Source organism: Oncorhynchus mykiss, chromosome 7 (genome assembly GCF_057628025.1).
Source record: "Oncorhynchus mykiss isolate SJ-2025 chromosome 7, ASM5762802v1, whole genome shotgun sequence".
NCBI lineage: Eukaryota > Metazoa > Chordata > Actinopteri > Salmoniformes > Salmonidae > Oncorhynchus > Oncorhynchus mykiss.
In genome coordinates this window covers 53,137,737-53,148,036 of record NC_143028.1, presented here as the reverse complement: position 1 = coordinate 53,148,036, position 10,300 = coordinate 53,137,737, and the positions used below count along the sequence as shown (strand labels likewise).

Sequence of the window (10,300 nt, the reverse complement as noted above, 5' to 3'; positions counted from 1 at the left end):
ATTGACAATGTATTCTCCCTGGGAGGTCATTGTTTGCAGATGATGGGGTACTGTGGAAGAGAGGGAGAAATATTACCCATACAGCCAGAAGAGTTCAAGAATTAGTGATTAGTGAAGTTGAGCAATGGTCCCTCAGGTAGGGCTTCAAGTTTTCAGTTGAGAAAACACAGGCTGTTTATTTCGAGAAGGAAGGTTGGTGAGGAAATATACTTGAAGTTGTTTGGAAGGAATCTCGAAAGGGTAGGAGGGTTTAGGTTCCTGGGGTCTGGTATGGTTTAAATGAAGGTTAAATAAAATATAAAATAAAAGTCTGGTTTGACACTCAAATTACATTGGCGGTGCATATTAACAGAGTAGTTGTCAAAAAAAGAAAATATTGAATGTGATGCATTGATTGTCAGGAATGACTTGCCTAGTTAAATATAGGTAAAATTAAAAACATAGAAATCAAATTTTAACGGAGTGGGTGGCAGATAACATTTTCAATACCATTCTATATCTAACGCTGTTAAGGTCATCATTGGATTATAGAATTGTAGCATATAGATCAGCTGCTCAGACATTTTTAAAAAGCTGGATGTAGTCCAGTCCCAAGCCCTAAAAATATGTTGTGGAGTACTCAGGACCTCCCTGGTGGCAGGATGCAGACAACAGCTAACCATGACATATTGAGTAAATAGACACTGTGTTAACAAACCTCCAAACGAGCTTCAATGTCATACAACACTCCTTCCGTGGCCTCCAACTGCTCTTAAATGCTAGTAAAACTAAATGCATGCTCTTCAACCAATCGCTGCCTGCACTTGCCCGCCTGCCCAGCATCACTACTCTGGACAGTTCTGACTTAGAATATGTGGACAACTACAAATACCTAGGTGTCTGGCTAGACTGTAAACTCTCCTTCCAGACTCAAATCAAACATCTCCAATCCAAAGTTAAATCGAGAATTGGCTTCCTATTTCGCAACAAAGCATCCTTCACTCATGCTGCCAAACATAGCCTCGTAAAACTGACTATCCTACCGATGCTCAACTTCGGCGATGTCATCTACAAAATAGCTTCCAATACTCTACTCAGCAAACTGGATGCAGTCTATCACAGTGCCATCCATTTTGTTACCAAAGCCCCTTATACCACCCACCACTGCGACCTGTATGCTCTAGTCGGCTGGCCCTCGCTACATATTCGTCGCCAGACCCACTGGCTCCAGGTTATCTATAAGTCTATGTAAAGCTCCGCCTCAGTTCACTGGTCACGATAACAACACCCACCCATAGCACGCGCTCCAGCGGGTACAGTATATCTCACTGGTCATCCTCAAAGCCAACACCTACTTTGGCCGCCTTTCCTTCCAGTTCTCTCCTGCCAGTGACTGGAACGAATTGCAAAAATTGCTGAAGCTGGAGACTTATATTTCCCTCACTAACTTTAAACATCAGCTATCTGAGTAGCTTACCGATCGCTGCAGCTGTACATAGTCCATCTGTAAATAGCCTACCCAATCTACCTACCTCATCCCCATATTGTTTTTATTTCCTTTTCTGCCCTTTTGCACACCAGTATTTTTTATTTAATTTATTTATTTCAACTTTATTTAACCAGGTAGGCAAGTTGAGAACAAGTTCTAATTTACAATTGCGACCTACAGAATGGTGTCGTCTGCGTAGAGGTGGATCAGAGAATCAACAGCAGCAAGAGCGACATCATTGATATATACAGAGAAAAGAGTCGGCCCGAGAATTTAACCCTGTGGTACCCCCATAAAGACCGCCAGATGTCCGGACAACAGGCCCTCCGATTTGACACACTGAACTCTATCTGAGAAGTAGGTGGTGAACCTGGCGAGGCAGTAATTTGAGAAAACAAGGCTATTGAGTCTGCCAATAAGAATACGGTGATTGACAGAGTCGAAAGCCTTGGCCAGGTCGATGAAGACGGCTGCACAGTACTGTCTTTTATCGATGGCGGTTATGATACTGTTTAGTACCTTGAGTGTGGCTGAGGTGCACCCGTGACCAGCTCGGACATGTTCTATTTTCTGCTTCCATCACGTGGACTGGGATATGTTTCGTTTTGCGTCAGACAACAACATTGACGAATACGCTGATTCGGTGTGCGAGTTCATTAGAACGTGCGTTGAAGATGTCGTTCCCATAGCAACGATTAAAACATTCCCAAACCAGAAACCGTGGATTGATGGCAGCATTCGCGTGAAACTGAAAGCACGAACCACTGCTTTTAATCAGGGCAAGGTGACCGGAAACATGACCTAATACAAACAGTGTAGCTATTCCCTCCGCAAGGCAATCAGACAAGCTAAGCGTCAGTATAGAGACAAAGTAGAATCTCAATTCAACGGCTCAGACACAAGAGGTATGTGGCAGGGTCTACAGTCAATCACGGATTACAAAAAGAAAACCTGCCCCGTCACGGACCAGGATGTCTTGCTCCCAGGCAGATTAAACTACTTTTTTGCCCGCTTTGAGGACAATACAGTGCCACTGACACGGCCTGCAACCAAAACATGCGGCCTCTCCTTCACTGCAGCCGAGGTGAGTAAAATATTTAAACGTGTTAACCCTCGCAAGGCTGCAGGCCCAGACGGCATCCCCAGCCGCGCCCTCAGAGCATACGCAGACCAGCTGGCTGGTGTGTTTACGGACATATTCAATCAATCCCTATACCAGTCTGCTGTTCCCACATGCTTCAAGAGGGCCACCATTGTTCCTGTTCCTGAGAAAGCTAAGGTAACTGAGCTAAACGACTACTGCCCTGTAGCACTCACTTCCGTCATCATGAAGTGCTTTGAGAGACTAGTCAAGGACCATATCACCTCCACTCTACCTGACACCCTAGACCCACTCCAATTTGCTTACCGCCCAAATAGGTCCACAGACGATGCAATCTCAACCACACTGCACACTGCCCTAACCCATCTGGACAAGAGGAATACCTATGTGAGAATGCTGTTCATCGACTACAGCTCGGCATTTAACACCATAGTACCCTCCAAGCTCGTCATCAAGCTCGAGACCCTGGGTCTCGACCCCGCCCTGTGCAACTGGGTACTGGACTTCCTGACGGGCCGCCCCCAGGTGGTGAGGGTAGGCAACAACATCTCCACCCCGCTGATCCTCAACACTGGGGCCCCACAAGGGTACGTTCTGAGCCCTCTCCTGTACTCCCTGTTCACCCACGATTGCGTGGCCACGCACTTCTCCAACTCAATCATCAAGTTTGCGGACGACACAACAGTGGTAGGCTTGATTACCATCAACGACGAGACGGCCTACAGGGAGGAGGTGAGGGCCCTCGGAGTGTGGTGTCAGGAAAATAACCTCACACTCAACGTCAACAAAACTAAGGAGATGATTGTGGACTTCAGGAAACAGCAGAGGGAACACCCCCTTATCCACATCGATGGAACAGTAGTGGAGAGGGTAGCAAGTTTTAAGTTCCTCGGCGTACACATCACAGACAAACTGAATTGGTCCACCCACACAGACAGCATCGTGAAGAAGGCGCAGCAGCGCCTCTTCAACCTCAGGAGGCTGAAGAAATTCGACTTGTCACCAAAAGCACTCACAAACTTCTACAGATGCACAATCGAGAGCATCCTGGCGGGCTGTATCACCGCCTGGTACGGCAACTGCTCCGCCCACAACCGTAAGGCTCTCCAGAGGGTAGTGAGGTCTGCACAACGCATCACCGGGGGCAAACTACCTGCCCTCCAGGACACCTACACCACCCGATGTTACAGGAAGGCCATAAAGATCATCAAGGACAACAACCACCCGAGCCACTGCCTGTTCACCCCGCTATCATCCAGAAGGCGAGGTCAGTACAGGTGCATCAAAGCTGGGACCGAGAGACAATGCTACCTAATGCTACCTAATATAATGTTTACATACCCTACATTATTCATCTCATATGTATATGTATATACTGTACTCTATATCATCTACTGCATCTTTATGTAATACATGTATCACTAGCCACTATAACTATGCCACTTTGTTTACATACTCATCTCATATGTATATACTGTACTTGATACCATCTACTGTATCTTGCCTATGCCGCTCTGTACCATCACTCATTCATATATCTTTATGTACATATTCTTTATCCCCTTACACTTGTGTGTATAAGACAGTAGTTTTGGAATTGTTAGTTAGATTACTTGTTGGTTATTACTGCATTGTTGGAACTAGAAGCACAAGCATTTCGCTACACTCGCATTATCATCTGCTAACCATGTGTATGTGACAAATAAAATTTGATTTGATGATTTGATTTGATTTCAGTGCCAGAAATATGGGAGGAAAGGGAGTGATTGTTATTAGATTTGAGGAGCAATGAGGTTGAACAGCCAGGATTAAGTGAACTGCTGGGGAAATCTTCAGGGGATGTAGTATTTAAATATGTATTTCGTTTCCTTAGGGAGAGGAGAATGTTGGGTAAGATTTCGACCTTCACTGTCTCTGGTCCACACTCCAGTCCAGTTGGCGGCGGTAATATAGCTTAAAGTTGGTTGCCAACCGCCATATAAAACCCACAGAAGAAGATTTCCGGTCTCCATTTTATTATAGCTAGCAGCTCATGTCGCAGCTACAGACAGGCGTTTCGACGGAAGACTGCAAACGGATCGAATATTAGTGTTGGTTTTACAATACGGTAAATAACACATACCTAAATAATGCAAAGTGTGATATGTATTTCATTTTCCAATTCATGTTTATTTTATATTTACTGACTCTTTCATTTATACTATCTAGCTAACGTTAGTTAGCCCACCGAAGAGCTAGCTAGTAACGTTATCCATTTTCAGTATTTTCGCAGTTAGTTAAATGAAATGGTTAAACCAACGGTACTACATCATGTAATTGTATTGACAAATGTTTAAGTGAATTTGCAGCTATACTCTGGCCTCGCACGTAGCCCATGGCACGTAAACAAAAAAGTGAACTAGGAGGGAGCAAGCCAAGCAAATGTCGTGAGGGTTCTATCTCGTCAAGGCCCCAGCCCGGGCTTCTGCCATTTTGCATAACTACATACGGGCAGGTAGTTAGTAACCTTAGTGAACGATGCAAAGGGGCTGTGGGCGATTTTGACCAACGTTGGATCAGAAAACAAGCTTGTTCTAACAAACGTATTACTTACTTTGTAGCTGTAATGGCAGAACCTGTTCATCTTTCACGGCAATTATATATTAGAAGAATTACCGCAATGCATTTCCATGTGCTATGCATTTCCACACCACTTGCTTTATGCCCTGTATTAATTTCTGGCACTTTGTTGCCTACCTCAAATTCAGCCAGAACGACGCAAAACATCTGATTGCGTGTTATAAACACACCTGGCTGTTTGAATGTGGCTTTGTAAATTGTGTGTGTAGGGAAATTTGTAAATCTTCGTGTTATGAACATAGACTATAGTACAGTCCTACTTGAATATAAATTGTGTGGAAAATGTGTACTACGTGAAAATCTAAATGGACAATTCTTCTTTCAGTTTCTCATTCACGTTTGCGGAGTATCAATTTTTGTTTTGAAAATTGAGACCTGTTGAAATGGCAGGTAATTACAAAAGTTTTCGTTCCTTGCATGCCAGTACACTTGACAGATTGACTGTTTGACACAAGAATTTCAAATAATTAGAGTTGTGTGTGTGTGTTCCAGAACTGCTTGATGTAGCTTTTCTGGTTCATATATCTATATATAAGCAAAACTAGTCAGATACTGTGAACCATCAACTCTAATACCAAAGAGTGAGTGGAACCTGATGAATTGTATTCATTTTGCTTAATATTTTTTACAGATCCAGCCATGCACCGAGATTGTCCTCTTGACTGCAAGGTCTATGTCGGAAACCTGGGAAATAATGGCAACAAGACAGAGCTGGAGAGGTCCTTTGGCTATTATGGGCCACTTCGCAGTGTCTGGGTAGCAAGGAACCCCCCAGGCTTTGCTTTTGTGGAATTTGAAGATCCAAGGGACGCAACAGACGCAGTGAGGGAGCTTGATGGAAGGTAAAGCCTAAGAACAAGTTTCTGGTATAAAAAAAATAACTGAATGATAGAATCGGGAAATTGAGGACTGTTGAAATGAGAGGCAATCACTAAAGTTTTTGTTCCTTGCATGCCAATATACTTTACAGATTTACTGTTTGACCAAAGAAATTAGAGGCATTCCAGAATTGTTTGAAGTAGCATTTCTGTTTTTGCTATATGAACGCACATTTTCTCCGTGTGCTTTTCACTTTATAAGATAACTATATGACAGAGCCTAGTTTGCTTGGAGATCCTTGTTTCCAAGCAATGCACTTACTCTATTTGGAAGGACTACATATTAATTTCAGTTGCCACTGGCCTCCATTTAACTTCCCGACAGGTGGCGAAACAAGTCCATGTATACCATAATGTTTTGGTGACCTTTAAACAGTATACCCATGGTAACATCCTTATTGATCTGCACAGGACGCTAAGTGGTTCTCGTGTGCGAGTGGAGCTGTCCAATGGTGAGAAACGCACCCGCAACCGGGGTCCTCCTCCCTCATGGAGCAGACGTCCTCGAGATGACCATCGCGGGCGTCGTGGTAGCCCGCCCGCCAGGCGCAGGTAACCCGTCTCCCGTACAGGGCTTTATGATAGCAATGCCCAACAGACTACAAATCCCTTCCTTCCCCTTTTCCTGTTTAAACTTTTTTTGTCTGTTCCTGTCTTTCCAAAATGCGTCTCCTGTTTCTCTGCACCATGTTGATAGTTCAGCTCTGACTGTTTGATAACCCTTGCTTCCATGGTAGTCTACAGTGGTTACTGTGATGTGGTGCTGAAAACGTGCTGTTTTCATCTTCATTATCATTGATCAATTTAACGAGTTCCAGGGAACTTTAGATCCAGGGGGTGCTACAGTGTGAAATGAAGTATGCTGCTTTTTATGCCAAGTTAGGTACATTTGCATTTACTGCTGCCACATTTTCTCTAAATTTGGATTGCAAGCTTTTCACTGTTGCCTAAAGCACTGAATGTGTTTTGGAACTGTTCTATACCGTGTGCGTGCACGCACATGCAAGATTATTTTAAGATTTGACAAAGTGTACAAATTGCAGCTAGCTTTTTAAGTAGGTGATTCGTATTACAAAGCAGTACTTATCTATGATCCCGGTGGGGTGGGAGGGAAGCCTAATGATGCTAGATTGGTTGTTTTTGTTACAAATTGAGGTTGCCTTTTTATTTACCATTTATATTAATAAAAATGAACCCCCGTTACAGAGTCATCACCATGCCTCTTCTCACCACCCTCTGAGTCAGTCAACTAGTCCTCTTTCAGCAGCATGTGACCTCTGACCAGCGTGCACCAATCAGCTTGGCTGGTGTCGTGTCACATGACCCAGGCATGGCCAGTCGTCAGGTTGCACCAGCCCATTGGTTCCTGCGCATGCAGTTCTCAGCCTCCTCCTCCAACCTTAACCAAATCGGCAGCGGCCCACCTCACATTCCCGACCAATCAGCGTTTTACGTCCCCAAATGTCTACACTACTACAACCTACCAGCAACAGCCTTCGGCTAACCAATAAAAGCAGGAAAAATCCACAGCCAGCCCCCATCCGCCAGCCAACTAATCACCTCGCAGCATCTGGCCAGTCCTTTTCAGCCAAATCTGCCTACCCGGCCGACAGTCTGCCTCCCCTTCGTCATTTCTAGCTTGTTGAAAACCAAAAGACTAGTAAGTTTTTCCTGCTTCATACAGTACACTGCTGATTACAAATTTAAAAGTGAAGAGAAAGCTGCTTTTTAAAAAAGGTTCTCCTTATTTGAATCAAATAGCGTTGGTATTTCTCACTCATTACTGTAATCTGTTGGGGCATGGCTCTGCATCCAGTGAGTCTAGGACCCTGACATTATGAGATGTGAATTATTAAATTGTGACTTTCGAAGGAGCTATTCTGATCAGTGCTTCCCCTTCCAAAGTGTAGGTCCCTCCCTGGTTTAGGTCGCAGTGGCCCTATGTTGTGTGTACTTTGTGGTTGTGCATAATATGTAACCTTGATTTTACTGCAGCTTTAAGAGGCCAATGTTAAAACCCAATGTTTTACCATTAGTTATGTTACAGCCCTTTATTTTCTTACCCCTTTCCATTTGGTATAAATGCACCTTTTTGCCATTCTCTCAGCTGGCAGTATTAACTAACCATTACCTTTTAGGGGAGGTGATGACTGAATTTTGGATTACAAATGCCTTATCAGAGGTCACCCATTCTCATCCCTTAGGAGGGGTGTAGCCTATAACTTTGTGCCCACTGAGGGTCAGTTTTCAGTGGGAACCGTAGGGTTTACTTCAAGGGAGTACAGGTAATTTGTGGGTCGGATGGGTTTGTTATCAATGGGTCACCAATGTATTGTGCTCTGCTTTTGACACCCTGTCACCCCTCCCCCCACCACCAGATCTCCACGAAGGAGGAGCTTCAGCCGCAGCCGAAGCAGGTATGTTGACAAGCGTTATTGTAAAATTGAACAGCTATACTGTGGGCAACTGAGATCAAAACAGATTATTGGTCATGGAAGCATGGACTTAAGGACTCAATTTTGAATCATAAAATATATATATATATATATATCTCATTTTTTTTAAACACAGCTTTCCAGAGGGTAACTGACAAACTTGTCAATGATGACATCCTCTTGTCAACAGAGGCCTCAGTAAGATGCAGGTTGCTTTGGTTAATTCTGTGGTTCCTTCTGTATGCAGGTCTCTCTCCAGAGACAGGAAGAGGGAGAGATCTCTGTCCCGGGACAGAAACCATAAACCCTCAAGATCATTCTCTCGATCAAGGAGGTAAGCAGGAGAGATTTTATGAGACAGAGCAAGGATCTTATATCTCGTCTTAATATAACAATGAAACCTCTTGTGTTAGTATGTATCTCTTTAACAGACCATGGCTGTAACATTGTTCTGGGAGTGCATGAATGCTCCGGGTAAAGTTTTAATTAACGTTCTTGCTTAACTGTTTTTCCCCTTCTCACAGCCGCTCCAGATCTACTGAGAGAAAGTAAGAAGATTCACGGCAATCAATGGATGAACAAATACAGCCATCCCTCTAGCGAGTTGTTTCATGTGATGGACTTTAAATGACCTCTGGTCATTTGTCATTTTTATTTTTAACAATCAAATGTTTAGTATTTGCTTCTTTGACTTTCAAGGTACATATTTCCTCTGTATTTTGTAAATAAGTGGGTATGCAGGTGTAATACGTTACTGAAAGGGCTGAACTTGAGAACCAACTTCTCATTAAAAATAGCATATAAGACATCGATGTTAGTCAAACATTTATTCCAGTGCCAAAATTGACAATAAAAATGCAAGTAGGTACATATAAAGTCCGTATCGTCCAAAACAGACTTGTGAGATTTGTGTACAAGATTTCGGCATGACTTGAGTGTTTGAGTCTCTGTATGTCTAAAAGTACCAGGTCAAGGAAAGGCCCTGTTTTAAATAGTCTAGTGCTCACGTCATGTTTCCATGTCAGCAAGATTTGTCTGGAGGTGGTAAAAGGCTATGGTCATCTATTCTATGTTGATTAATATATGTATCTTGTTGTCTAGTTGATCAATAGGATTTTGGCTGTTCTTCCAGTTCCTGTTGGTAAATATTTGTCAATGGGAATAATGGCACCCGTATTCGGGATATTGGAATCGATTTGAGAAAAAAAAGATGCAAAGTACTGAATACAATTATCTCAATTTTGGCTCTACAATATTCCATTAATTTTCTTTTCCTTTGTACTATTTGTAATGTTCTCTGAATTAAAAACTGGTTGTAGAAAAGTCTTCTGTTACCATTTTGTGGGGAGATAAAATATTAAACTGTCTACAGACCATTGGATTCATCATTCATATGGAACTAGAAACGATCCAACTATGCCTCATCACAAATCAACAGGGAAGTGCTGGGCTTCATGATGACAAACAATGCATATATATCTGTTTTCTTTGGTATTGAGGCACACAGCGGATTTCCAACAAGAGGTTAGAAAATGTATTGCTTTGATTTGAGCAAACACTTTTAATAGGTCAGAACAAAAGTTTGCTCTTTTCTTCAAATTGGCACACTCGATACTGCTTTGTTTGTTTTCAGATTCACCACAAGATGTAGCTGATTAAATGGCATGATCATTACACAGATGCACCTGGTGCTGGGGACAAAATGCCACTACAATGTGCAGTTTTGTTACTGCCACGGATGTGAAGTTGAGGGAGTGTGCAATTGGCATGCTGACTGCAGGAATGTCCATCAGAGCTG

General features: G+C 43.1%; 1 protein-coding gene across 5 annotated transcripts; it reads left to right on the top strand.

Annotated features, from left to right (window-relative positions):
• Positions 1-4,305: 4,305 nt before the first annotated feature.
• sfrs3 (Splicing factor, arginine/serine-rich 3) lies at positions 4,306-9,876 on the top strand. 5 transcript variants are annotated; one of them, XR_016496989.1, is made up of 8 exons: positions 4,487-4,677; positions 5,515-5,579; positions 5,821-6,031; positions 6,479-6,619; positions 7,274-7,727; positions 8,446-8,484; positions 8,750-8,836; positions 9,027-9,876. XR_016496989.1 is itself a non-coding variant. In XM_021608245.3 (7 exons), the coding sequence occupies exons 2-7, from the start codon at positions 5,573-5,575 to the stop codon at positions 9,052-9,054; spliced, it is 513 nt and encodes a 170-aa protein (XP_021463920.1). In that variant the 5' UTR covers positions 4,383-4,677; positions 5,515-5,572; the 3' UTR covers positions 9,055-9,876.
• Positions 9,877-10,300: the final 424 nt, after the last annotated feature.